Source organism: Heloderma suspectum, chromosome 3 (assembly GCF_057233095.1).
Source record: "Heloderma suspectum isolate Gila_16-S chromosome 3, 16-S_ref, whole genome shotgun sequence".
Taxonomy (NCBI): Eukaryota; Metazoa; Chordata; class Lepidosauria; order Squamata; family Helodermatidae; genus Heloderma; species Heloderma suspectum.
In genome coordinates this window covers 285,456,499-285,480,960 of record NC_139460.1, presented here as the reverse complement: position 1 = coordinate 285,480,960, position 24,462 = coordinate 285,456,499, and the positions used below count along the sequence as shown (strand labels likewise).

Here is a 24,462-nt window from a genome sequence, read left to right as displayed (position 1 = left end):
CTAGTATTTTCGAGCAGGGAAGAAAGAAGGTGCCGTAATTAACAGACAGAATTTTCCATTGCCAGTATTCTGTAGTTACAGTGTTGACTGGCTGTTTAAAAAAGCACACACACAATTGGTTCTATAGCTTGTAATCTTTTGGGGGCTGTGCTGCAGCAGGCTTTAAACATAGCAGTCTGCCCCCAGGTAGGGGTAGGTCAGTAGGGGCATACAGTGTTCTGCATTGGGTTCTTATATATTTCTGGGTGCTGATTTTGATTTATAAAATAGCCTTATTTTTCTGTTGCCATGTTAAGATAGAATCTTGACAGTTGCAAAACATGCACCAAATCTAAACGTTGAGGACACATTGAGGTGGAACTACTCCACATCTGTAGAACTCTGGCAGTTGTTTAAATAAGGTTGGAACCTGAGCATCTCATGAAAGTACTGTAAGATGTTTTGCTTGGCTTTTACCAACAAGTTAACTTGTATGGGCTATCATTTGATCTAATACGTAGCAGCCTTTGTAAGATGGCCTGCAATAAGCAGAGATGTCTGTTATGTTTAGTTATTGGTTTGGATCAGATATTTATGTCCTGAGCATTAGTTAAGACTGTGAAAATATTGATTAGACTATTCAGAAGATATAACAACCTGTTCATGGATGAGAGGTGGATGGCTTTTGTAGCTGCTTCACATGACTCTGAACTTCACTATTTTTTAAAAAAACCATCTTTCATTTCAGAATAAATTGATAACAGCTGAATTTGAAAGATCTGAATTGAAAAGGCTTTTTTGATGCTGTCTCTTGGAATGGATTAATAGTATAAAGTAGAATAATTTGTCTTCCAAATCTATTTTGTCACCAATTCCTGTCGCATTAATACACAGAACTAAAGCAAGGTTGGCTGATTAAGAGGGCAGATGTTTGTTACCTAGGTAGACTGATATTCTTAATGAGAAATTTAGTTTGAAGGGAACGGTAGAGGTCAGAAATAGGTTTGGAAGATATGGTATGTCCTTGGCTTCCTAGCTCAGGCTTTGAATAAGAGCTGTTCTCTTGAAGGAGAAGCAGTCTTCCATATCATAGATTCCTAAAATATATTTTCCTGTACAATAAGTTAACTGTGTTGACTGTAGGTCCTAGCATTACAGGTATTACAGATATAGAATACATGTAAAGAATCAACGATACATATAAAACAAGAAAAATGCACACTGTTATACCACATTGTTGCATAAGCACGTCTTGAGTGGGTGCTCTGTCAGATTGTCTCTTCAAGATCTGTTGATCTCACTGGCGCTTGCTGTGATCTTGGCCACTGCCAAAGTAAACTGTGCTATGACTCTTGTCATATTGGAGTCCTTTAAGCACATAGCTATTATAGTTGGGAATGTGTAGTTTAATATGTTATCCAGATTATATTCAGCTTTTTTTTTGGTGCTTCAAGTAAAACTTAGTAACATCCAGCAATATAGTTTGTTTGAGGCTTGACCACAAAAAGTCTATTGTTAACAGTTTTCCTGGAAGGCCGCATGTTGCCAGAATATGGCATCGGTATTAACCAGGGTCTGAATAAATTTCTGTCTGCTCATTTTCTGGACAAACCCTACAAATAGCTTCCCAAATTTTTGTTCTCTTTTTTGAAGAAAACAAATCTGACTACTTTGCTCTAACAGTTAACTGTTTGTACTTGTAAAAATGCTGCTTGACATACATGGGGAGTGTCATAGATTGACTTTAAAATTCATTCATCTCAGGCTTCCCCCAGCTCACCTCTATGTAATATTGATGCATTCATATTAATCCTTAATACTTGGAAATAGCAAACATCAAAGCCTGGTTGTACCCCTCAAGAAGCAGCTGCTTTCTCCCTCGGCAGTTGAAGATGGGAGAGGTGACCTCTGGGAAATTATTTATGCCAGCTATTTTGGTTCCTGAAAACTCAAGAGTTAAGGCTACTATGCCGACTGCTAAGGGTGGGAACTGGGCAGTTCCACACTTGGTTTGTTTGTTAAATTGCTGTAATATTTCATATATTTATTATGTACCCTGTCCTTCAGGCTCTAAATACCGTACCTTTCAGCAGGCTCCCAGGGTGGTTTACAAGAAGTTAAAATTACAATAAAACAATTTGAAATAAAAGCATTAACATATTAAAAGAGCAGTATAAAGCAGTCAGCAGAAATAAAAACAGCATACAGCATAAAAAGCATACAGAGGATTAAAAAGGCTGAGAAAATAAAATGGGTGGCTTTTATGTAATATTTATGCCATAACTTCGGGCTTAAAGTTCTGCCATCTAATTCCTATTTTGAATTGTTTCTGTTTGAAATATTAATAAGTACCTGCTATTAGCTAGTATTAGTAGGTGACACGTACCTGCTAAAAAGGTGGTGATCAGTACTGGAACAAGTAATCAGTTTTTTCCATTTACAGTCAAGCATTTGTGAGTATGACCAACTCCACTTTAGTTGCCTTTTGGTAGAAAACACCATAGGATATGTCTTCACCTGCATCCCTATTGATTTCTGTGGCTACACTTGCAGCCCATAGTTTGTAACTATGTTACCACTTTATTTTGCTCTCAAGCAATGAGGCCAACGCTTTTGTAATGAGTCAGGCAAGTCCATTTCTTATCTGGAGACCATCCTCTTCCCAACAAATCTGAAGGCTGTTACTACCTTTGGGATATATTCTTACCAGCTATACAGAATTGTAGTGCCTTGATTCTCAAGCTTAATATATTTGCTGTATTTTCTATACTGTCCACACAGGAGGCTGTAGCTCTGACTTGAAATAATGCAGTATGAGTGACTCGATTTGTGTTGAAACAATTACAGCTTAACTTTCATATTTAATTCAATACTGTTAGGTATTGCAAAAATATTAACTAAACTTGGATGGCCAGGTCATACCAAACAATTGGTCTGCAGAATTAAGATGAAGATGGTCTCTGGTGGCTGATCATATTACTTAACTATGCCTGTGCATGTCTCCCTCAGCATTACATCAGTAAAGCTTGTGGCAGCTTGTGCTTCAACTTGTTCTGGACTCTTCTCTCTAATTTCAATGTAGGAGGGGCACAATAACTTTCTCTCCCCTTCCCCCCATTCAGCTAAAAAAGGGAAATGGTAAGCTATTGGCAGAGTATTTACTTGTTGTTCATAGACTGAACTACCTAGTTCTAAGTTTTACCTATAATTTTATCAATTCAGTCATTATTTGCTTAAAAACAAAGGTCATCGCAAAACAGGAGAGAAGAAAGGGGAAACCCCTGAAACAAATCCACAATAAAGAACCATCTCCATTGCTTATATATATATAATTATACATAATTCCGTCTAATTTTAAAAGCAGCTATTGCAAATAATGAAACTTGGTATGTAATGTAATTGTTCTGATCAGTCAAAAGCATGCAAGTTTTCTCAAAACCTGACATCTCAGGAGAAGAAAAAAAACAGGATAAAAATCTCTCCCTAGGTGCTCTATACAATGGGCAGTACAACAGATAATGACAGATATCCTCCCCCTCCTGCTACCCACAAACGCAGAGACATTGGTCCCATGGTACTTTGAGGAATCTTCCTTCCAAACAAACAATAAATAGACATAGTTTGAAAGCGCAACTCGGTAAAAGCCTTTTTTAAATAAAGGAAATGTAAGGTCATGTAAATACTGCTGCAGAGTATGATTTACTCTTATATGCCTATACCACAAAGAAAACCTGGTATTCACTAGACTTTCCATATCCCAGTTACAGTCTTCATTGAACGCCTTATCCTTGATCAATTTTTTGATCCCTCCAAAATTGATTGTCCCTAATGTCTCAGATGTCAAGTCATAATCCTCTGACAATGCTTCACACATTCCTTTCCAGCTTTTTTGGGCCTAGTTGTTCCTGAAAGCATAGTTTTGGTAGCCTGTGATCAGGCATCTGCTTCACCTTTAGATAGTACATAAACGGTTGTATTATATATTCAAGCCTTAATAGAGGACGTACCAACTTCAGCTCAGAGCATTACAGCTGGGGTGGCCTGGGGCAGACTTAATAAATTTTTCAGGAATTTCTTCTGTATCACTCACAAAGAATTTAAATCACCCCATCTCCATAACTGCACGATACAGGGTTTGGGCAATAACTTATCCTACAAAGATTTTAACTGATGGCACTACCAGTTGGCCCCCTTTACTGTGGGAATACCTCTAATTGAATATTTCCTGACAGATTTCAGTGTAGCTCCCCCTGGAAAAATACTGCATGATATTTTTAGCATTCCCTTTTGTTGTTTTCTAAACTACTTCAAAAAGATGCTCTTGTCTAGAAACCTGGGCAGTGTCCAGTTCTTCCTTTACTATTGTATGATGAATGACCTATCAGTGTTAACAAAATGAAAATGTAGAAGTCTTAACATCTTCCTGTTCCAAACATAACACTATATGGATTAGACTGTGACCGTTGTACTTCTGAAGGTATTGTATCATTTTACCAGCAAACTGGGGGGACCCCATAGAATTAGTGCTTGGCTATTTTGTTAGAAAATAGGAATGTGGTAAGGGTTCTCTTTCTTAGATATCCCAACATATGTTAGTAAAGAGAGAAGATAGGCAAATATTAACAATGTAGGAGAGTGCGAACTTCTGAATAGCTTCATGATTCTAAATTTCTGTTTAATGTAAATGATTGGAATAGTGAGAAGATGAGGAAATTAAAAATATAACCATTCTTGACATAATTTCAGGGGAAGGAATTGGTGAAATACTGAAGGCATAGCTAACTTTTCTCCCTAAAATATCTTTCTATAGGCTTGATGGAAAACTATTTATATTACAAATCCAGTGTGTAAAATACTCCTTGTACCCATTTCTGTTTGTATGCCAGCTTTCCTGATAGCTTTCTGTTTTTAACTTTCTGCTGACAGGTCACATTTAGGGCAGGCAAAACATAAGGCACATAGCCCTTCTGAAAGTAGAAAATCTATATCAAAGGCACCCAAAGTGCAGTCCAATACTGCTTCTGAACAGTCCAAGGGACACTTTTCTAAAAGGTAATAGTTTTATATTTATGAATTCGCAAACGTAATTTCAACAGTGTATTCTTCATGGTTCATTACTAGAAAACAACCAGATATCACTTATCACAGTTTGACTAAATCAACAACGTTGTTAAATGTTCATGGCATCCTGTTTCAAATGATAGACGCTTGGGTGTGTAATGGTGAAAGCTTGGCATAATGTGTTTCCAGCAGAATGAAAGCTCCCCATTTGGGTAACGTGCAGCACCGTATTTGCCAATCCATTCTCAGCTAACAAAAGAATAGGCTAATTCTAGTTATGGAGGATAGGTCCTCAAGAATGCTTTTGGCTTGCAGGTGTTGATTATAGGTTGGATAACTGAATCATATCATGCCTGTATACTTCACTGAGGCATCTGGCTGGTCTCTTGACTTGACAGACCACTTGTCTGATCGCACAAGGCAATTCTTTCCTGTTCAAGATCTTCAGCTGGGTCCTTCCATACCACTGAAACCATACTTTCATTGGTCAAGTTAAATCAGATCAACTTAACTTATTAACCATTTTATATCGTGTTCAGTTTTGGACAAGAGCAGTTGTTTAGTGTCTCCTTTACTGTGAAACTCTGGCATAATTCAGACTGAAGTATCACAGGAGTCTGATGTGAGAAGGTTTAAGCACAGACTAAGGGAGCTTCACTAGAGCTTGAACTCGGACAGCATTATTTGCTCTCCAGGCCTATATAAGGGCAGTGCTGGAGCAAACCAGGAGAGAGCTAGAGGAGTTGGGCAGATATCACTGCTCTAGGTAGCTTACTCTCTCAAAAGCATTTCTAGAGTGGCACCAGGGCAGAATGCAGTCTCTCTGTGCTGGCCTATGATGCCATTTAAGGTTGCTACTCCTTTTCCCACAAGCTACAACGGCTCCTGCTGGTTGCTTCTAAATCTGATGCATCTGCTATTACTACAAGTCTAACTGGTGTCTGGAGAAAACTTTTCCCCAACTATACTGAATTTCTGAATACCTATTACCTTTTTCTTGATTATTCTAAAACTTAATGCAATTGTGACTTAGTCATATTTCATTATTAATTGTTTAGCACATCTGAGAGACTCAGGTGCAAGCAATACAAGGTTCTGTAAGCCTTTGCAGCACTACTGCTTAACGATTTCCCTCAGCGTTGCTTACTAAAATCTGAATGGAAATTTTGCTGTAAATATTTGTCTTCACAATAGAAAAATAATAACTACTTACCTCAGTTGCAACTTATTAACAGCTGGGTGATTTTGTAGGTTTTTAAAATACTGCTTTTCTTGCTGAGTGGTAATACTGCATTTGTTTTTACCTTCTCAGAGGCTGTAGCTCATCTGCTATTATAATTCCACAACAAGAGGCTCTGGACACGGACAATATTTTGGAACGGCAAAAACCAGGGCAGGTGTCTAAAAAAGACAGTCCTCGAGGAGTGAAACGCAGTGCTAGCCCGGATTACAATCAGACAAATTCTCCTAGCCCTGCCAAAAAAACCAAAGCACTTCAGCACGCTGATTCTTCCTCTGACTTGGAAAGAAACAAGCCACAGACTAAGTCTAAGAAAAGACACTTGCATCAAGAACAGGAGTCAAAATCCTCACAATTGCCATCAACAAGCAAAGCTCATACCAGAAAGGGTGGAGCTACCGGTAGCTCCAGAAGCCAGAAACGGAAAAGGACAGAGACCTCGCCCGTTGTAAAGAGTCGTCCAGCAGCAGAATTGACTGGCAGTGAAGAGAGACCAGCAAAACCCACCAAGCTGGCTTCAAAATCAGCGAGCTCAGCCAAAGCTGGGTGTAGCACCATCACAGATTCCTCTTCTTCAGCTTCTACATCCTCCTCTTCTTCTGTTGTTGCTTCTGCCTCTTCTGCTGTTCCTCAGGGTGCCAGAGTGAAACAGGGAAAAGACCAGAGCAAGGCCAGGCGTTCCAGATCTGCATCTAGCCCCAGCCCACGGAGGAGTAGCAGGGATAAAGAACAGAATAAAATAGGTGGCTCTTCAAAGTTTGATTGGGCTGCTCGTTTTAGCCCCAAGGTTAGCCTGCCTAAAACAAAACTGTCTCTACCAGGCTCTTCTAAGCCAGAGGCATCAAAACCTGGGCCTTCAGGATTGCAGGCTAAACTAGCAAGTGAGTTGTTGAAAATTATCTTTACTTCTGTAAGGGCATGAAAATTTACCTCCATTTGTCACATGCTTATTGTGTCAATTTGGCAGCATCTGGGTTAACCAGCAAGAAAAGCAGTCTACCAGAGATGATCACTAGGACCAGTTTGTATAGTTAGTACAGCCAAGGAAAAGTGCATTACTACTTCAGACTATAGGTGGAGGTCTGTATATCTGAATGTGCAGAATGTGCATTGGGTGCAGGGGGACAAATCCATGTGAAGAGAGAGGGTTCAGCCTAATCTTCTCTGCGTGCAAGGGGACTTTTTATATGGCCCTTAGTTTTTAGTGTTCATCTCCATTCTAGATGACTTGACTTACTGTTCAACAGTGGTGGACAGCTTGTGGCTCTCTAAATGTTTTGGCCTACAACTCCTATGGTCCCTCACCATTGACATATTATGGCTAGGCCTGATGCCAGTTGTAGGCCAAAACATCTGGATGGTCACAGGTTGCCTACCCCTGCTGTACAATACCTAGATGCTGGATATGCTTATGGGCCATGAGAGATTTTAGTATCCTGATATCGGTGTGTTTCTATATACTTTGCCTAGATTCCATAAGCATTCTTTATTTGTTTACTGAAACATGTATGCTGAATGAGTCCAGTTTTCTTACTACTTAAGCTCCATCTAATATATTAGAATGGTACTAACTTATTCATCAGTCTGTGTAGCATTGAAGACTACCAGATTGGACAGTGTTGCTGGCTGTAATTTTAGAACGTTGACTGTAACTTGAATGCACAGAACTTACGATGATCTAATCTAATTATACATTTTGTAGAATTGCCTGTTGCAACATTATTCCTTTAACTTTTTGAATAGTTATACAAACTGGAAGTATTGTGTTTCAAATTACTTTCTCTTCACCATTTAATTGGTCACTTATAAAAAGCCAGGGTGGCTTGGCTGAAATCAAGTTTCTAATTTTGTAGTGCATATATTTCTGAACAAGCATGCCTACTAATTGTGTTCTGTAACAATGAAAATGTGTGTGCAATAAGTTAAACCTTTATACTACCGAGGAGCATACTCCATAACCTCTGGTCATGTAGCCCTTATGTTTTTTGCAATACTAAATTTATATGTGCTTAAAAGAGCAATTGTAAAATTAAAGGTTTCTGTTTAGCACACTCTGTACACGTAAGAATACTAAGCAAGACAGTTCACTTCTCAGAACTTTCCCTAGACAAGGGCTGGCGGGTACTGGGCAGAACACTATTTTTTCCATAACATGGAAATGTTCATGTTGGTTGGTTCCCTGTCTAATACTCATACTTTGCACAAAAATAAAATTCATGGCCGATTGTACTGTATTTGTAAGTCGCACATTGTGGCCCCAATTAATTCCTTTACATAAAGAAGGCTTCAACTCAATGTAGCTGATAATGGACACTTTTTAAGGATATTTGAGTAAAGGCATTAGTGTGTTTGTTACATTCAGATAAAAATTTTTAAAAGGTGATTTGGCTATACTTTAAAAAAAAATCTGATTTAAACTCTCAGTAGCTCACTCCTAGAGCACATGCTTTTGAAAGAACAAGGTCACAGATTTAATCCCTGACATTTCCAGGTATGGCTGGGAAAGACCAGTCTGAAACCCTAGAAAGTTGTTGCTAGTCAGGGTAGACAATACTGACCTAGATGACCCAGTGGTGTGACTAGGTATTAGGCAGATTCCTATGTTGTTCCATCCTGCTAAAAACATCTAGGATTTGTCTGGTGTGTTTCTTCTATAAACATTACACCAGATCCATCTGGATTTATTTATTGAAACCAAAAGTTTGGAGTTCAGTACTGCTTTCTAGTCACTAATTCCAAGTTACTATAAGTCAGACCAACCAAAAGGCCAAATGCTCACAATGGAGAAGATACATTTTTTACTTTGTTCCATGTAGTTTAGATTTCATGGATCAAATACTTGGTCTTGTGTCTATAATATAATCAGGAAGTAACTGAAGTGCTAACTGGCTAATGATAACCTGTTAGTCCTAGAGGTTAGTTCCTGTGTTCTCCAAACTGTTATCAAGGACAAAGATGGGAACAACCAATTGTGTAGCTCAGTAGGTCTTTGCATGCAGAAACTCCCAAGTTTGATCTTTGGTGAAAGAAAATCTCATAGTAGGGCTGGGGATGGACCACTAAGTGAGGCTGTGTACAGTTGCTGTCACTCGGTAGGCAGTGGCAACTCCTGGTAGACAGTAGAATGTAGCATCATAAGGAGAGGCGGTGTAGCTCACTGGTAGAGCTGCATGCCTTGTGTTCAGAAAGTCCCAGGTTCAGTCTCTGGCATTTCCAAATAGAAGGATCAGGTAGTAGGTGACAGGGGAAAAGACCCTGGAGAGAGCCTGGAGGAAAGCTGTTTCCAGCCAGAGGGCAGAATCCACTGGGGTGTTCACACCCATGCTGATTCTTTTCCTTCCTGCTGATTTTCTTCCACAAATGGTGGGTCCTACCGATCGCATTGCACAAATGGGGCCCTCTGATTATGCAAGGGAGATTTAGCGCTTCCTAGGGGAAGCCCCCAAATGAGCAGAAACGCTACTTTCTGGAAGGCAAGTTGGCAGAGCTCCCTTATGTGAAGTCTGCCAACCTGCCTCCTTCCAGAAATGAGTGTTTCCGTTTGTTTCAGCTTGCCCTGGAAGTGCTGAATCGCCATTTGGGGATGGTGCAACACAGTCGGCAGGGTGGAAGAGAGTCAGCAGGGGCATAAGCATTGCGTTGGATTCTGCCCAGAGTAAGCACTGCACAGAGATTAAAAGATAAGACAGTCTGTGCCTGCAGGCTCACAATCAAATAGGCATGATACAAAAGGGGGAAAGAATGGTAAACAAGAGGAAAGCAAGCACTGAAGCAACAGCTCCTTCTCTTGCTGATGAATGGGTCTAGGATTCCCCCTTACCATGACGTTTTTCTTGGCGGCAGAGGGTCCAATGGCCCTTGATCTCCTGGCAGGTAGCAGAGGCCAGAATATTATGGTAGCTTCCACATCATGAATAATTTCCAACTTTTGTATAAAAATGGTGATGCACCTCTAAGGATTGTAGGATATTCCATTTGCAACAAAAGAGAATTCATGTTCTTGGAAGAAGGAAAATGCAGACAAGCCCTTTGACAACCCATAAAGCCACCTGGTTTTATAATATTTACTAAGTAGCATCACCAGTACAAGTTCAATAGTTTTTTATGCAATAGTGTCAAATAACATTTGTGCTATAACTTCTGAAAGGGAACAGTCTTTCTGTTTAAATATTCTCATAACATCTGATAACTTTTATGTTCTGACTATTAGAAAATGGGTTTCAAGCTGCCTTGCATTTTTAAAGATTAACCTTTCTTTGTGCATTCTTATAGCTCTTCTCTGGGCTGAAGTTCCCTCTGTTTTAAGGTGGAATTCATTTCAAAAAGAAGCATAAGGAAAATACATAGCTCTTGAAATGACGGCAGTAATGATGAATGTGTATCTAACTTAGTCCAAATTGTACCTTATAGCCCTGAGATCCTCTGGAGATATAGATCCTTAACATCACTATGATTTGTTTTAAGGGAGAAGAGGGAGAGAATCTTTGGCCCAGTTTAGATATCACAATCTCAGGCTGATATTACCATGGTTTATCAGCCCAAAATAAGCTCTGTGCTTGCATGTGCTCTCTCTGCTTCATATACTCAGCTTCGGTACTTCTATCCCAGTTGATTAAAACACAGTTTCCTATGATGTCCATGTGGATGTCATACATTTACACTTCAAGAGGTGTGCGAAAGGAGGAGGGAGTGTGCAGACACACAGCTCATTCTCAGACTGGTAAGCCATGGTTTATTGGTCTGGGATTGTGATTTCTGTAGTGTATTAAACTTCCACCTTTGAGTATGATTAACAGAGCTTATCTAAATTTTATAAGCATTCTGAGATCACCTGAAAAATGGAAACCTCGTACGGAAAAGCCAAGAGAACATCCTGCTTCAAAGAGCTGATAAAGTGATAAAGCCAGAAAACTCTATATAATCTGGTTGAGTGTTTAGGGAAAACTATTTTGTTGTTGTTGTTCAGTCGTTCAGTCGTGTCCGACTCTTCGTGACCCCATGGACCATAGCATGCCAGGCCTTCCTGTCCTGAGCTCTCTCCCGGAGCGTGCTCAAGTTCATATTCATTGCATCCGTGATGCTATCTAGCCATCTCATCCTCTGCCGTCCCCTTCTCCTTTTGCCTTCAGTCTTTCCCAGCATCAGGGTCTTTTCCAGGGAGTTTTCTCTTCGCATTAGGTGGCCAAAATATTGGAGCTTCAGCTTCATTATCTGTCCTTCCAATGAGCACTCAGGGTTGATTTCCTTTAGGATGGACTGATTTGACCTCCTTGCAGTCCAGGGGACTCGTAAGAGTCTTCTCCAGCACCACAGTTCGAAAGCATCAATTCTTCGGCGCTCAGCCGTCCTTATAGTCCAGCTCTCACAGCCATACATTACTACTGGGAACACCATAGCTTTGATTAGACGGACCTTTGTCGGCAAGGTGATGTCTCTGCTTCTTACTATGCTGTCTAGGTTTGCCATAGCTTTCCTCCCAAGGAGCAAGCGTCTTTTAATTTCATGGCTACAGTCACCGTCTGCAGTGATCTTGGAGCCCAAGAAAGGAAAATCTGTCACTGCTTCCATTTCTTCCCCTTCTATATGCCAGGAAGTGATAGGGCCAGATGACATGATCTTAGTTTTTTTAATGTTGAGTTTCAAACCAGCTTTTGCACTCTCCTCTTTCACCCTCAACAAGAGGCTCTTGAGATCCTCTTCGCTTTCTGCCATTAGGGTGGTATCGTCTGCATATCGGAGGTTGTTGATAATTCTCCCGGCAATCTTAATTCCGACCTGTGATTCATCCAACCCGGCATTTCTCATGATGTACTCTGCATATAAGTTAAACAAGCAGGGTGACAATATGCAGCCTTGTCGTACTCCTTTCCCAATTTTGAATCAATCGGTTGTTCCATGTCTGGTTCTTACTGTTGCTTCTTGACCCTCGTACAGGTTTCTCAGGAGACAGGTAAGGTGGTCTGGTACTCCCATCACTTTTAAGAATTTGCCACAGTTTGTTGTGATCCACACAATCAAAGGCTTTAGCGTAGTCAATGAAGCAGAAATAGACGTTTTTCTGGAATTCTCTTGCTTTCTCCATGATGCAGCGAATGTTGGCGATTTGATCTCTAGTTCCTCTGCCTCTTCGAAACCCCGCTTGTACTTCCGGTAGTTCTCGGTTCGCATACTGCTGAAGCCTAGCTTGTAGGATTTTGAGCATCACCTTGCTGGCATGTGAAATGAGCGCAATTGTGCGGTAGTTTGAACACTCTTTGGCGTTGCCCTTCTTTGGAATTGGAATGTAAACTGACCTTGTCCAGTCTTGTGGCCACTGTTGAGTGTTCCAAATTTGTTGGCATATTGAGTGCAGCACTTTAACAGCATCATCTTTTAGGATTTTAAATAGCTCGGCTGGAATACTGTCATCTCTGCTAGCTTTGTTGTTACTAATGCTTCCTAAGGCCCACTTGACTTCACTCTCTAGGATGTCCGGCTCAAGTTCAGTGACCGCACTATCATGGCTATCAGGGACATTCAGATCTTTCCTGTATAGTTCTTCTGTGTATTCTTTCCACCTCTTCTTAATCTCATCTGCTTCTGTTAGGTCCCTGCCTTCTTTGTCCTTTATCATGCCCGTCTTTGCACAAAACGTTCCCTTGAGATCTCCAATTTTCTTGAAGAGATCTCTAGTCTTTCCCATTCTGTTGTTTTCCTCGATTTCTTTGCATTGTTCATTTAAGAAGGCCTTCTTGTCTCTCCTTGCTATTCTCTGGAACTCTGCATTCAGTTGGGTATATCTTCCCCTTTCTCCCTTGCTTTTCGCTTCCCTTCTTTCCTCAGCTACTTGTAAAGCCTCATCAGACAGCCACTTGGCTTTCTTGCATTTCTTTTTCTTTGGGACAGATTTCGTTGCTGCCTCCTGAACAATGTTACGGACCTCCGTCCATAGTTCCTCAGGCACTCTGTCTATCAGGTCTAATCCCTGAAATCTATTCCTCACCTCCACTGTATATTCATCAGGGATATGATTTAGGTCATACCTGAAAGGTTTAGTGGTTTTCCCTACGTTCTTCAATTTAAGCCGAAATTTTGCAAGAAGCAGCTCATGATCTGAGCCACAGTCAGCTCCAGGTCTTGTTTTGACTGACTGTATGGAGCTTCTCCATCTTTGGCTGCAAAGGACATAATCAATCTGATTTCGATATTGACCATCTGGTGACGTCCATGTGTAGAGTCGCCTCTTGTGCTGTTGGAAAAGAGTGTTTGCTATGATCAGCATGTTCTCTTGGCAAAACTCTATTAGCTTTTGTCCTGCTTCATTTTGTACACCAAGGCCATGCCTGCCTGTTATCCTGGTGATTTCTTGACTTCTTACTTTAGCATTCCAATCCCCTATGATGAAGAGGACATCTTTTTTTGGTGTTAGTTCTAGAAGGTGTTGTAGGTCTTCATAGAACTGATCAACCTCAGCTTCTTCGGCCTCAGTGGTTGGGGCATAGACTTGAATTACTGTGATGTTGAATGGTTTGCCTTGGATTCGTACTGAGATCATTCTATCATTTTTAAGATTGTACCCCAGTACTGCTTTTCCTACCCTTTTGTTGACTATGACTGCTACTCCATTTGTTCTAAGGGATTCTTGCCCACAATAGTAGATATGAAGGTCACCTGAATTAAATTCGCCCATGCCTGTCCATTTTAGTTCGCTGATTCCCAAGATGTCGATGTTCAATCTTGCCATCTCATGTTTGACCACCTCCAGCTTACCTTGATTCATTGATCTGACATTCCAGGTTCCTAAACAATATTGTTCTTTACAGCATCGGATTTTCTTTTCACCGCCAGACACATCCACAGCTGAGTGTCCTTTCGGCTTTGGCCCAGCCGCTTCACTCTTTCTGGCGCTACTTGGAAATTCCCTCTGCTCTTCCCCAGTAGCATATTGGACACCTTCCGACCTGAGGGGCTCATCTTCCGGCGTCATATCTTTTAGCCTTGTGATACGTTCCATGGGGTTTTCTTGGCAAGAATACTGGAGTGGGTTGCCATTTCCTTTTCCAGTGGACCGCATTTTGTCAGAACTCTCTGCCATGACCTGTCCGTCTTGGGTGGCCCTGCACGGCATAGCTTATGGCTTCACTGAGTTACGCAAGCCCCTTCGCCACAACAAGGCAGTGATCCATGAAGGGGAGGGAAAACTATACAATGCACTCAATTTTGCCCACAGTGCCTAACTTGTTAAATGAAGAGGTGCTATGGTGTACATGTGTGTGTCTCATTTTCAACTTTGGTATCTCCCCCCCCCCCCCAAGCTTAATGGTGAAGGAAAATCTTTGCATAGTCATTCTGTTGTACAAGGCTGAGTTCTGGAGCGGAACTGGGATGAAAGCCCTGGTGAAGGCTAACTCAGTTGAACTCTATTTGCCCAGAATTAATATGGGGGCAGAATCTTTTGGGTATGCTTCTTAATACCAATAGAATTAACACAGTTGTTTATCTAAAAATGATGGGACTTGAAAGATTGCACAAATGGAAGGAACATTCTGAAACTAGTTGCTGAATACTTTGTGTTCTGGTGTAATTGTCAGCTACACCAAATCTTACATTTTGATTTTTGTTCAGTGTGAAAACTCTTTGATACTGGTTCAGTATCAACTAGCGAGTTCAGCCCTTCCTGCCTCTGTCACTGTAAGCGCTAGTTCACATGTCATGATGGCAAATTCTGGGTTATTTAACCCATAATTTATGGGGATGCATACTGCATGTGAACTATACCAACTTTCTGCAAACAATGTCCAGTTGGTGTCATCGGAGGTTGTCTGAATGACATATGATCCCAGACCTCTGGAATGTTTAGGGGCTAAACAGCCCAGCAGTTAACCCAACAACAAACCATGCATAAACTTCTGGGTTCTTTAGCCCCTAAACAATCCAGTGATCTGGGGTCACACGTCCATGCTGATGGAAGTTGTTTACAGAAAGTGGGCACAGCTTGTGTATGGTGCACTTTCCCACAAATAATGGGTTAAATACCACACGATTTGCTGTTGTGATGTGCAAACCAGGTCCAAAGCTGGCTCTATTTTATAGCTTCTTCTAGAAGTAAAACATTTTGTGCACTTTGTAGCCAGTAGAGGGAGCATTGACTGCTATTTCTATTGAAGAGCTTTAACACTTGACTTGGTTAAAATAATAAGCAAAATTTATAAGTTAAGTGTTTGCCTCTTAGAGCAGTACAGGCATGCTGGTTTAAATAAATCCTTTTAAGGAATTGTCATTGGCCGAGTGGGTAGGCATAGTAGGAGAGAGGTGTCTAATGGACTTTTAGCACCTCCACTAAACTGCAATTCCCTGTTTTGTTTTGTTTTAAAGTAGTAAAAGAACCACCACTGTGGTAGTTAAACTAGTGTGGGATCAGTATAAATTTGTAGTACAAACATCCCTACTTTCTCCCTTTTGAGTCTTTCTACTTTCTCCTTTAAAAAAAAACACAAAACCAAATGTGCCACTGGTGCAAGCCACTTTATGTTCTGGCAGTGACCTCATCAATGCGTCCCAACCCACTAGTTGAAGGAAAAATGTTTTAAATGATTAGTCATAAGAACATAAGAGCTATGCTGGATCAAACCAAGGGTCCATCTAGTCCAACATTCTGTACACACAGTGGCCAACTAGCTGCCCACGGGAAACCCACAAGCAGGACATGAGCACAGCAGCATCCTCCCACCCATGTTCCCCAGCAACTGGTGAACATTGGGGTACCTGCTCTGATACTGGAGGTAGCAGGTAGCCATCAGAACTAGTAGCCATTGATAGCTGTAGCCTCCATGAACTTGTCCAGTCCCCTTTTAAAGCCATCCAAACTGGAGGCCATCACTACATCTTGTGGTGGTGAATTCCATAGTTTAACTGTGCGCTGTGTGAAGAAGTGCTTCCTTTTATCTGTCTTGAATCTCTCACCAATCAGTTTCATGGGATGACCCTGGGTTCTAGTATTATGAGAGTGGGAGAAAAATGTCTCCCTATCCACCTTCTCCGCACCATGCATAATTTTGTACACCTCATTCATGTCTCCCTTGTTCACCTTTTTTCTAAGCTGAACACTCCCAGCTGTTGTAACCTTTCCTCATAGGGGAGTTGCTCCAGCCCCTTGATAATTTTAGTTGCCTTTCTGTGCACTTTTCCAATTCTGCAATCCTGTATCTCACTGCTTTCAAAGTCTACAGTAGTTAACATTTTAACACTAACAAATGTGTAAAGTACAGTAGCAAAAATTCCAAGCCAGTCAGCAAATCAAATCCTCAACTCCTTCAAAAGTCAGAACTAAACCCCAAACCTGTTGTCCTTGCTGCCTAAATGCCTCTGTGGAATCAGTGAGGTAGGTGAAGCTGAGGGCCAAACTAGAGATGAAGAGTCAGCCATACATATTTTATTTACTCTGTCCCGATAACATAGTGTGTCCATGGGGCTGGGGAAGCTTTTATTTGTTTGTTTGTTTGTTTGTTTATTTTCATTTCGTTTCTATACCACCCAATAGCCGAAGCTCTCTGGGCGGTTCACAAAAATTAAAACCAACAAGCACACAGTAAAACAATATAAAAACATTAAAACTGCAGTATACCAATACAACCAGAATAAAACCAGCGTAAAACCTAGCAGCAATGCAAATATTTAAAATACAGATTTAAAACTTTTTTCATGAAGTGGAGCGTGCAGGCGATGGGAGCTAAAAATCTTACGTGCTCTCTGTTGGTTCAAGCAATTTTTTCCCAGCCCAGTTCAGATATGGGAAGTGAGCTGGGTTGTGAGACAGTTGTCTGCAGCAGTGGAGTACAGTGAGGTGGAGCAGGGTTTAGCTCCCCTCACCTGCATGCTCCAGTGTGTTCGTACATATTTATGTTGCATAATGTAATATAGTACTTAATACATGAATGCATGTAGTATGGGAGGTTTTATGTCTAATATAGAATAAATGCAGTTGTTTCATTAAATCCGTCTTTGAGTTGAGAGGTTCTTGATTAGTGGTGCGGGGAGAGAACGGCAGGTTAAGTGGAAACATTTCTCTTGTTGCACCCCTTTTTCTCTGCTGTGTTTTCAAAGAAACAAAGTTGTGTGGTGTTGACTGTCTTTTGTGTATATAGGCTTGAGAAAATCAACAAAAAAGCGCAGTGAATCGCCACCTGCTGAGCTCCCCAGTTTGAGGCGGAGCACACGGCAAAAGACCACGGGCTCCTGTGCTAGCACCAGGTATTACTGAAATCTTGGATTACTGATAAATTATGATTACTGTGAAGAACAATGATTACTTGAAGACTTTCTGCCTTATTTCAGCATGCCGAGAAGGGAAAGGGCAGTGTGAGGATGGAGTGCATAGCTCATGCTTATCTTGGATTAAGACTAGACAAGATTGTCTGAACTGGGCCGTAGTTACCTGTTAGGACAACACTTAAGTAATCTGAAAGATGTACACTTATTTTGTATTGTCTGCTGTGTCAGTACTGAGAAATTTGGCCTTTTAACAAATTACCAAGTCCTTTGGGTGGTTTATAGCATATTACCCTGAAGCCAGCAGCACACAAATACAGGTTGTCAACAGGAATGCACATTCTGAATTCTCTAGGCTGCTTCTCTCAAATGCAGATTTCCATTATGTTCAACTGACAAACTGTAGTTACTAGGTTTGGATCAAGCCAGGAACTTGGACTGCAGTTTGAAGGTGGCTTAAGGTCTTGGCTTGTTCCAAACAGGTAACCATAGTTTCCCAGTTTGGATGTAACATGAAACAATGGTTAATTAAAGTCTCCTAGGGCTTATGGCTCACCAAAAGGAGGAGGGAACAGGTTACATCCTGGCACAAGGGTGATTTCATATCTCACTTTATTATGCTGAAGTATGATAGTTCTGAGTTGGACCACTGAATAAGTATATATGTTTCCAGGTCAAAGCTATGTTACATAAGAACAGCTATCCCAAACAGATTAGCTTTTTCTTCTAGGAAAATAAGTAAGTATAGTAAGTTGGTACAAGTTAATGTTTCTAGAAACAAAGTTTAATGCAAAGGGTTAAAATAGTGAAGGTCCTGCTTAATTATGCAGAAGGAAAAGTGATTAATAATGGTATGCTCTTGAAGGAGCAATGTAGCGTCACCATATCAAGATACTTGCAATGCATGTCAAATAGATCATTAAAGATCTTTCAAAAGAAAACATATACAAAAGACTTTTCTTCATCAAGAAAGTGCTGGCGGTGACTGCAGGAGGTCACTGCTACCGCTCTGAGCTTTCCATCCCTCCATAATTTTGTTGTTTTTCTCCTGTTCTCTCCAAGAACTGCAGAAGATGCTCCCCGCTCAACTTTTGTGCCCAACTGATGGAGCTTTTTAAGAAGAAAATTTCTTAAATTTTCAGATCTGAAGTGTGTTAGATCTTATTCAGAGATTTTAGTATACTACTAACACTTAGCCTAGTGTGAGGTCTTAAGATATATTGTGACTTCTCATCTGTTTTGATCAATATAGAAATTATGTTGCACCACATACATTATGAAAATAGAAGGAAAATTATTTTATAGGCATTCCTTTGAACTTCAGTAGCTATTGCTATTAGCTATGAAGTTAGCTAAGCACAGATGTCCTATTGATGAAACATCTTTTTTTCTTAACATGCCTCATCTTTTTTTCCCCTCCAGCTGCGCCTAAGGTTTCCCTTTAAAGTGCTTTGTATATAGATTGTCTATAATTTGAATGTCTAAGGGAATAATTGTATTCCCTGATGACTCCATGTCTGCAGAGTTTAATTTTGAGTACCAGTATCAGCATTATAGATTGAATAGTGTAACCTGGTGGGTTTCTGATGATGCTTGTTTTTCTAGTCGGCGAGGCTCTGGCCTGGGCAAAAGAGGAGCAGCTGAAGCTCGCCGACAGGAGAAAATGGCTGATCCTGATAACAACCAGGATGGAGTTAATTCTTCAGCTGCACGAGCTGATGAGGCTCCACAAGGAGCTGCAGGTAAGAAAAAGAAGTGACAATAAACACCGGTACAGAGAAAAAAATTGTGTAGACTTTGCAACACGTATTTCTAACAACTGAGGTAAAATCTGCTAATGAAGTTGCTTGGTCAAAGCAGTTCTTCATGGTCTCTGTGCATCACACATATGGGCTTTGTGCTTGCGAGGTGCCTCCATTTGGGAAACTTCAATAGCTGAGGAGTTCTGGTGGGAACCCTTCCCCCACCTTCCCAGTGCAGATGTCCCTAGCGGGTTCCTGCTTATTCCCACAGTTCTCTTTCAACTTCTATTGTGGTAGCCTCATCTGGGAACTTCTCTTGCATTCAGTTCAATCTGAAAGTGGTTTTCAACACTGAGATTTTTTATTTTTTCTTTCTGTCTTACCTATCAAAGTACTTCTGCCCTTTTCTCAGCATTATTTTTATTTTCAATTTGCTTTCGTGATCTTGCGATCACCCTCATGGGCGTATGGCCCTTAGAGCGCCATTTTGTAAGTGTAGCTGCTGTGAGGCAAAGTTACCGTTTTCCAACAGGCATTCTTCATACCTTTTCTCCCTTGGTGAAGATCACATTGTCAGGGCTTGTCCTCACTGCCTAGCCTTTTCGAAACAGTCAAGGTGAAATCGTTCTGACCAGTTGAATGCTGCTCTCTGGAAATGAGCGTTGGAAGCTGTTGAGGAGCCAGAAGATATGACAGAGAAGCCAACCTCACCCTCAGAGACTTTGACTGTGTTCAAACATCACTTTAAGCTGTGGTGGCTTAATAGGCTACTCATGGTAGCTTATTTTTGAAATAGGCCACACGACTGGCCTTATAAAATACTGTGAATAGCTTATTAAGCTACTCACAGTAGGTAATCTGAGACATCCTCCCACTTCCTGGCCTGCTGCAGTCCTCCGGCCTGAGCAGTGGTGCTGTTTCACCCATTGACAACATTGCAGCAGCCTGTTTAACCTTCCACAATATCCCAATGAGAGAGGAGACCCGGGGGGTGAAGTACGGGGGCTTAGTTCAGTGCTTCCACAATTACCTCGGCAGACATCATTCGCTGCCCCCCTTAGTTGAGAGGCACCCAATGCACCTTTAGAACCCTACACAATTACTCACAAAGGAGAGGAAATCCCATGTGCAACAAAAAGGGGTGGCGGCTATCAAACCTTGGAGGTTTGCAGGATTAGGACCAAATTTCACATGCAGCCTCTCCTGGTCGGGAGGCATCCAATGCTATCAAAGCCCTGCACGGTACCCCAGAGGAGGGAAAATCCCAGGTGCAACAAAAAGGGGGTGTCACAAATAAACCCTTGGGGGTTTGCAAGATCATGACAGAGCTCTCAATTGCACATTTGTCCCCATAGCCATTGCTGGCATAGATGCCTTTATTGTCCAAAATCGATGAGAATAAAGTGGAGCTGCCTATCCCCCCCCCAATTGCTGGCAGAGCTGCATCTGTTCACTATAGTGCTTTAGCGCTAAAGCAAAATTGCACAAAAGTGCAATTTCGCACCCCCCAGTAGCCATTTTGCTTCTTCATGGAAAAGTGACCAGAGAAGGAAAAAGGGGGTGGGAGCTATAACTCCCTGTCAGTTTGCTGGAATGGGACAAAATTGCACAGACGGGGTGCCCTCATGGGGAGCCTTCAGATGCTGTTGTGGATAATTGTGCAATTTTGCTTCTTCAAGGAAAAGTGTGCATAACAGGAAAAAGTTGGTGGGAGATAAAACTTCCTGACAGTTTGTGGCAAAATTGCACAATTGGGGTGCCCTCATGGGGAGCCTTCAAATGTTGTAGTGGTTTATTGTGGAACTGCCTTCTTCATGGAAAAGGGAGCAGTTCTTTCCCTATTCCCCTATTTTCCCAAGTTGCGCAGTTTCAAAGTAGTGATCAGGGAAGCCTGTCACTGCATAACTTCACTGTAGTGGGGTAGCATAATAGCATATGGCTGTCATTGTACTTGGAGAAAGCTGTCATTTTGTAACTGTAGCAAGGTATCGGGGAAGGCTGTGCTTGTTTGGCAGCGGTTGTCCCTTGGCTGCTTGTCAGATTTCAAAAAAAGAGCTCTGCAGGCTGGAGCAGAGTGGCCACAACAGTTTTGGCTGTGCTTGCCAGGCGACTCTGTTGGTGATCGGAATAAACCACGCTGATAGCCAGATGACATGATAATCCACGGTGGTTAAATAATCTTTACATTAGACCGTGGGTTATCAGAGTGGCTCACTTTGGCCGAATAAGCCATCATGGATTTAAAAATCCCTGACAGATGATACGATAACCAACAATGGGTTAAATTTATTTATTTATTTTTATTTATTTATTGCATTTATATCCTGCCTTTTTCCTCTTTCAAGGAAACCAAGGTGGCTTACATTATCCTCCTCCTCCTCTCCGTTTTATCCTCACAACAACAACCCTGTGAGGTGGGTTGGGCTGAGAGTCTGTGACTGGCCCAGAGTCACCCAGTGAGCTTCCATGGCCGAGTGGGGACTAGAACCCGGCTCTCCCGGCTCCTAGTCCATCGCTCTCACCACTACAGTACACTGGCTCTCCATTAAGCCATGGTGGTTTATTTAACCCATCGTGGTATTGTGTCATCTGAACCCAGTCTTTGTCTGCTGTGCAGCAGCCTGCTCCAGTGTTGGGGATATCATCCCCTCAATCTCATACTCCTCTGAGTACACCAGTCCCTCCTACTCCAGGTCAGTCTCTGACGTTCTCACTGGCTAAGAAGCTAGCCAGAAGGGCTAAAGCTTCAAAACAGGCTAGTCTGTCTTCTTCAGAGACTAAAAAGAAGAAAAATACTTCTAAAAAGTTGGATGACTTTAATTGAGATCGGGCATGCCCTTCAGGATCACATGCCATCCCTGACTCTGCGCGAGCACCTAAGGGTTGACGACAACCTCCACATTCAGTTCCATCTCCCAGCACTCCAACTTGGGATGAAGCACCGTCCCTCAACTGGTCACTTCACTTGTCTCTATTCTGGCATCTTGGGATTGACCGCAACCCTTGGTACTGGCTGTGTCTACCACTGCTTCACCAATTCCTCAGTGTCAAACATGATCTCCTGTACGACTGTACCTGCTGCTCCACCAATGTTATTTTCACCAATTCATATGGTGAATCCAATCCAGGCAGGGGAGCCTATTCAGGTTCTGTTGACATCAGAGGATGAGATCCAGGATCCGTCCCCAGCGGACCCACTCAAACTGCCACCTTGTCATTACCGACTGGAAAGTACAGTACAGGTTGTAATTGGCATCCACAATTGCCAGTTTTAATCTATTTGGTTGCCTCTTCTAACAGAGGTCATGCCCCTAGTTTCTATGAGCGAATCAGTTATAGGGACAGGTCTAGATCACCATTCTATGAGTGGGATAGACGTTTAACCTTGGACTTGTGATACAGGAGACCCCAGGATTGGGTTGAGGACCATGATGATCCTTATAGTGCATGCTACCCTGCTTGCCATCCTGATCCCTGTTATTGGGGAGAAAGTTGGATACAGATGACAGCCATCAGCTATGGCATAAAGACCTCTGGAACGAGAAGACGCTCTTCGCACCCCAACTCTGGTTGCTCCATCCATTCGACCACAACTACAGATAGCTTAGTTGCAGACTGCCCAGCTTGCTCTACTACAGCCACAAGCCGCACAGTTGCAGACCACCCTTCCTACTACCCAGCTGCCGGCCGCGCTACAGTCGCTTTCACAAACTAATGCTGGGGATGTCTCGTTGTTCTCACATGAAAGAGAGAGGTGGGCTTAACCAGAGCAATCTCTGCTTTCTGGTATGGAAAGTTATCAATCTGATACCATGTCTCAAGTCTTCTTGCCCTCTATCCATCTCTTCGCCTGACATTGTTATCAGGTCGAATGACACCATCTCTCTCTGTCAGAGGATCAGGGACGATTTTCTAGTCAGGTTCTGAGAATGGTGCAGGCCTGAGTCTACAGACCCAGCAAGTAGCCTCCACGGTGCAGGATCCAGTTTTCGATGTGAATGCAGAACCTGTCAGACCTGTGGCCATTCCTGTCCTCCCTGCATTAGAGAAGACCATTAAACAATCATGGAAAGCCCCCTCCACTATGCCATCAACTTCCAAGTGCTTGGATGGGATGTATCACGTATGAGAGGCTAATGCTGATTACCTATTCAACCACCTGGCCCCAAATTTGATGGCTGTCGAGGCTGCTCAAGGCAAGACTCATAGGGCGTATTCCTTCCCAACTGACAAAGAAGGCAGATGCCTTGATCTGTTTGGGAGGAGATTATATTCCTCTGCAGCACTGGGTCTGAAGATCTCAAACTATCAGTCAGCAATGTCTGGGTACCATCTGTTACTATGGGACAAAGTTGGCCATCTCCTCGACCATCTTCCAGATGACAGGAAGAAGTTAAGTTACCTCTTCCAATCTGAGGCTATGAAGCTGTCAAGACAGCAGAGAAGTACATCCCGTCACCAAGTAAACTGCAACTCAGAAGTACTGGTTGGTTCCATCGCCCTGTGTTAGCACTCCTGGTTGAGGTCGGCCGGCCTCCCACAAGAGGGAGATTGTGGGGGATTTTCCTGCTGGTATGGCTGGTGCTCCTGTCGAAGCCCAGGTCGCTCTGTGGAATGCAGAGAAGACTCGGGCGGTTGACACGATCGTGCCCAAGCGCCCTCTCCCTCTGAGCAGAGCCCGGCCAGCTCCTTGGTATACACCTGAGCTGAGGGCAATGAATGAAGAGGGGAGACGGCTAGAACGCAGGTGGAGGAAAACTCGTGCTGAGTCTGACTGAACACAGGTAAGAGCCCACTATCGAGCCTACTCTGTGGCGGTGAGCGTGGCAAAGAGACAGTTCTTTTCCACCAGCATTGCATCTTCTCAGTGTTGTCCAGCGGAGCTTTTCCGAGTGGTTTGCGGCCTGTTACATTCTGGGCCAGGGAGAGAGACGGTGGAACCCTCGGTAGCACGCTGTGGCGAGTTTGCATGGCACTTTGAGGATAAAGTCGCTCAGATTCGTCATGAATTGGACACCACCATTAATGCAGTTCCATTGGTAGAGGCGTTCAGAGCACCGTCTGGTCCAGTTTTATTGGATGAGTTTCAGTTACTGAGGCCTGAGGATGCGGACAAGGTGCTTGGCCAAGTCCGATCGATCACTTCTGTGCTTGACCCTTGCCCTTCATGGCTTATTAAATCAAACAAGGAGG

General features: G+C 42.3%; 1 protein-coding gene across 4 annotated transcripts in view; it reads left to right on the top strand.

Moving 5' to 3' along the window:
- TRIP12 (thyroid hormone receptor interactor 12) overlaps positions 1-24,462 on the top strand; it is a 121,666-nt gene that overhangs the window by 33,002 nt on the left and 64,202 nt on the right. For 3 of the 4 annotated variants that reach the window (XM_084847166.1, XM_084847164.1, XM_084847165.1), the window contains 4 exons: positions 4,906-5,031; positions 6,353-7,161; positions 17,404-17,509; positions 19,133-19,269. In XM_084847166.1, the coding sequence (XP_084703292.1) occupies positions 4,906-5,031; positions 6,353-7,161; positions 17,404-17,509; positions 19,133-19,269 (1,178 nt within the window). The remainder of the gene's footprint in view (positions 1-4,905; positions 5,032-6,352; positions 7,162-17,403; positions 17,510-19,132; positions 19,270-24,462) is intronic. The other variant, XM_084847167.1, reaches the window with a different exon arrangement.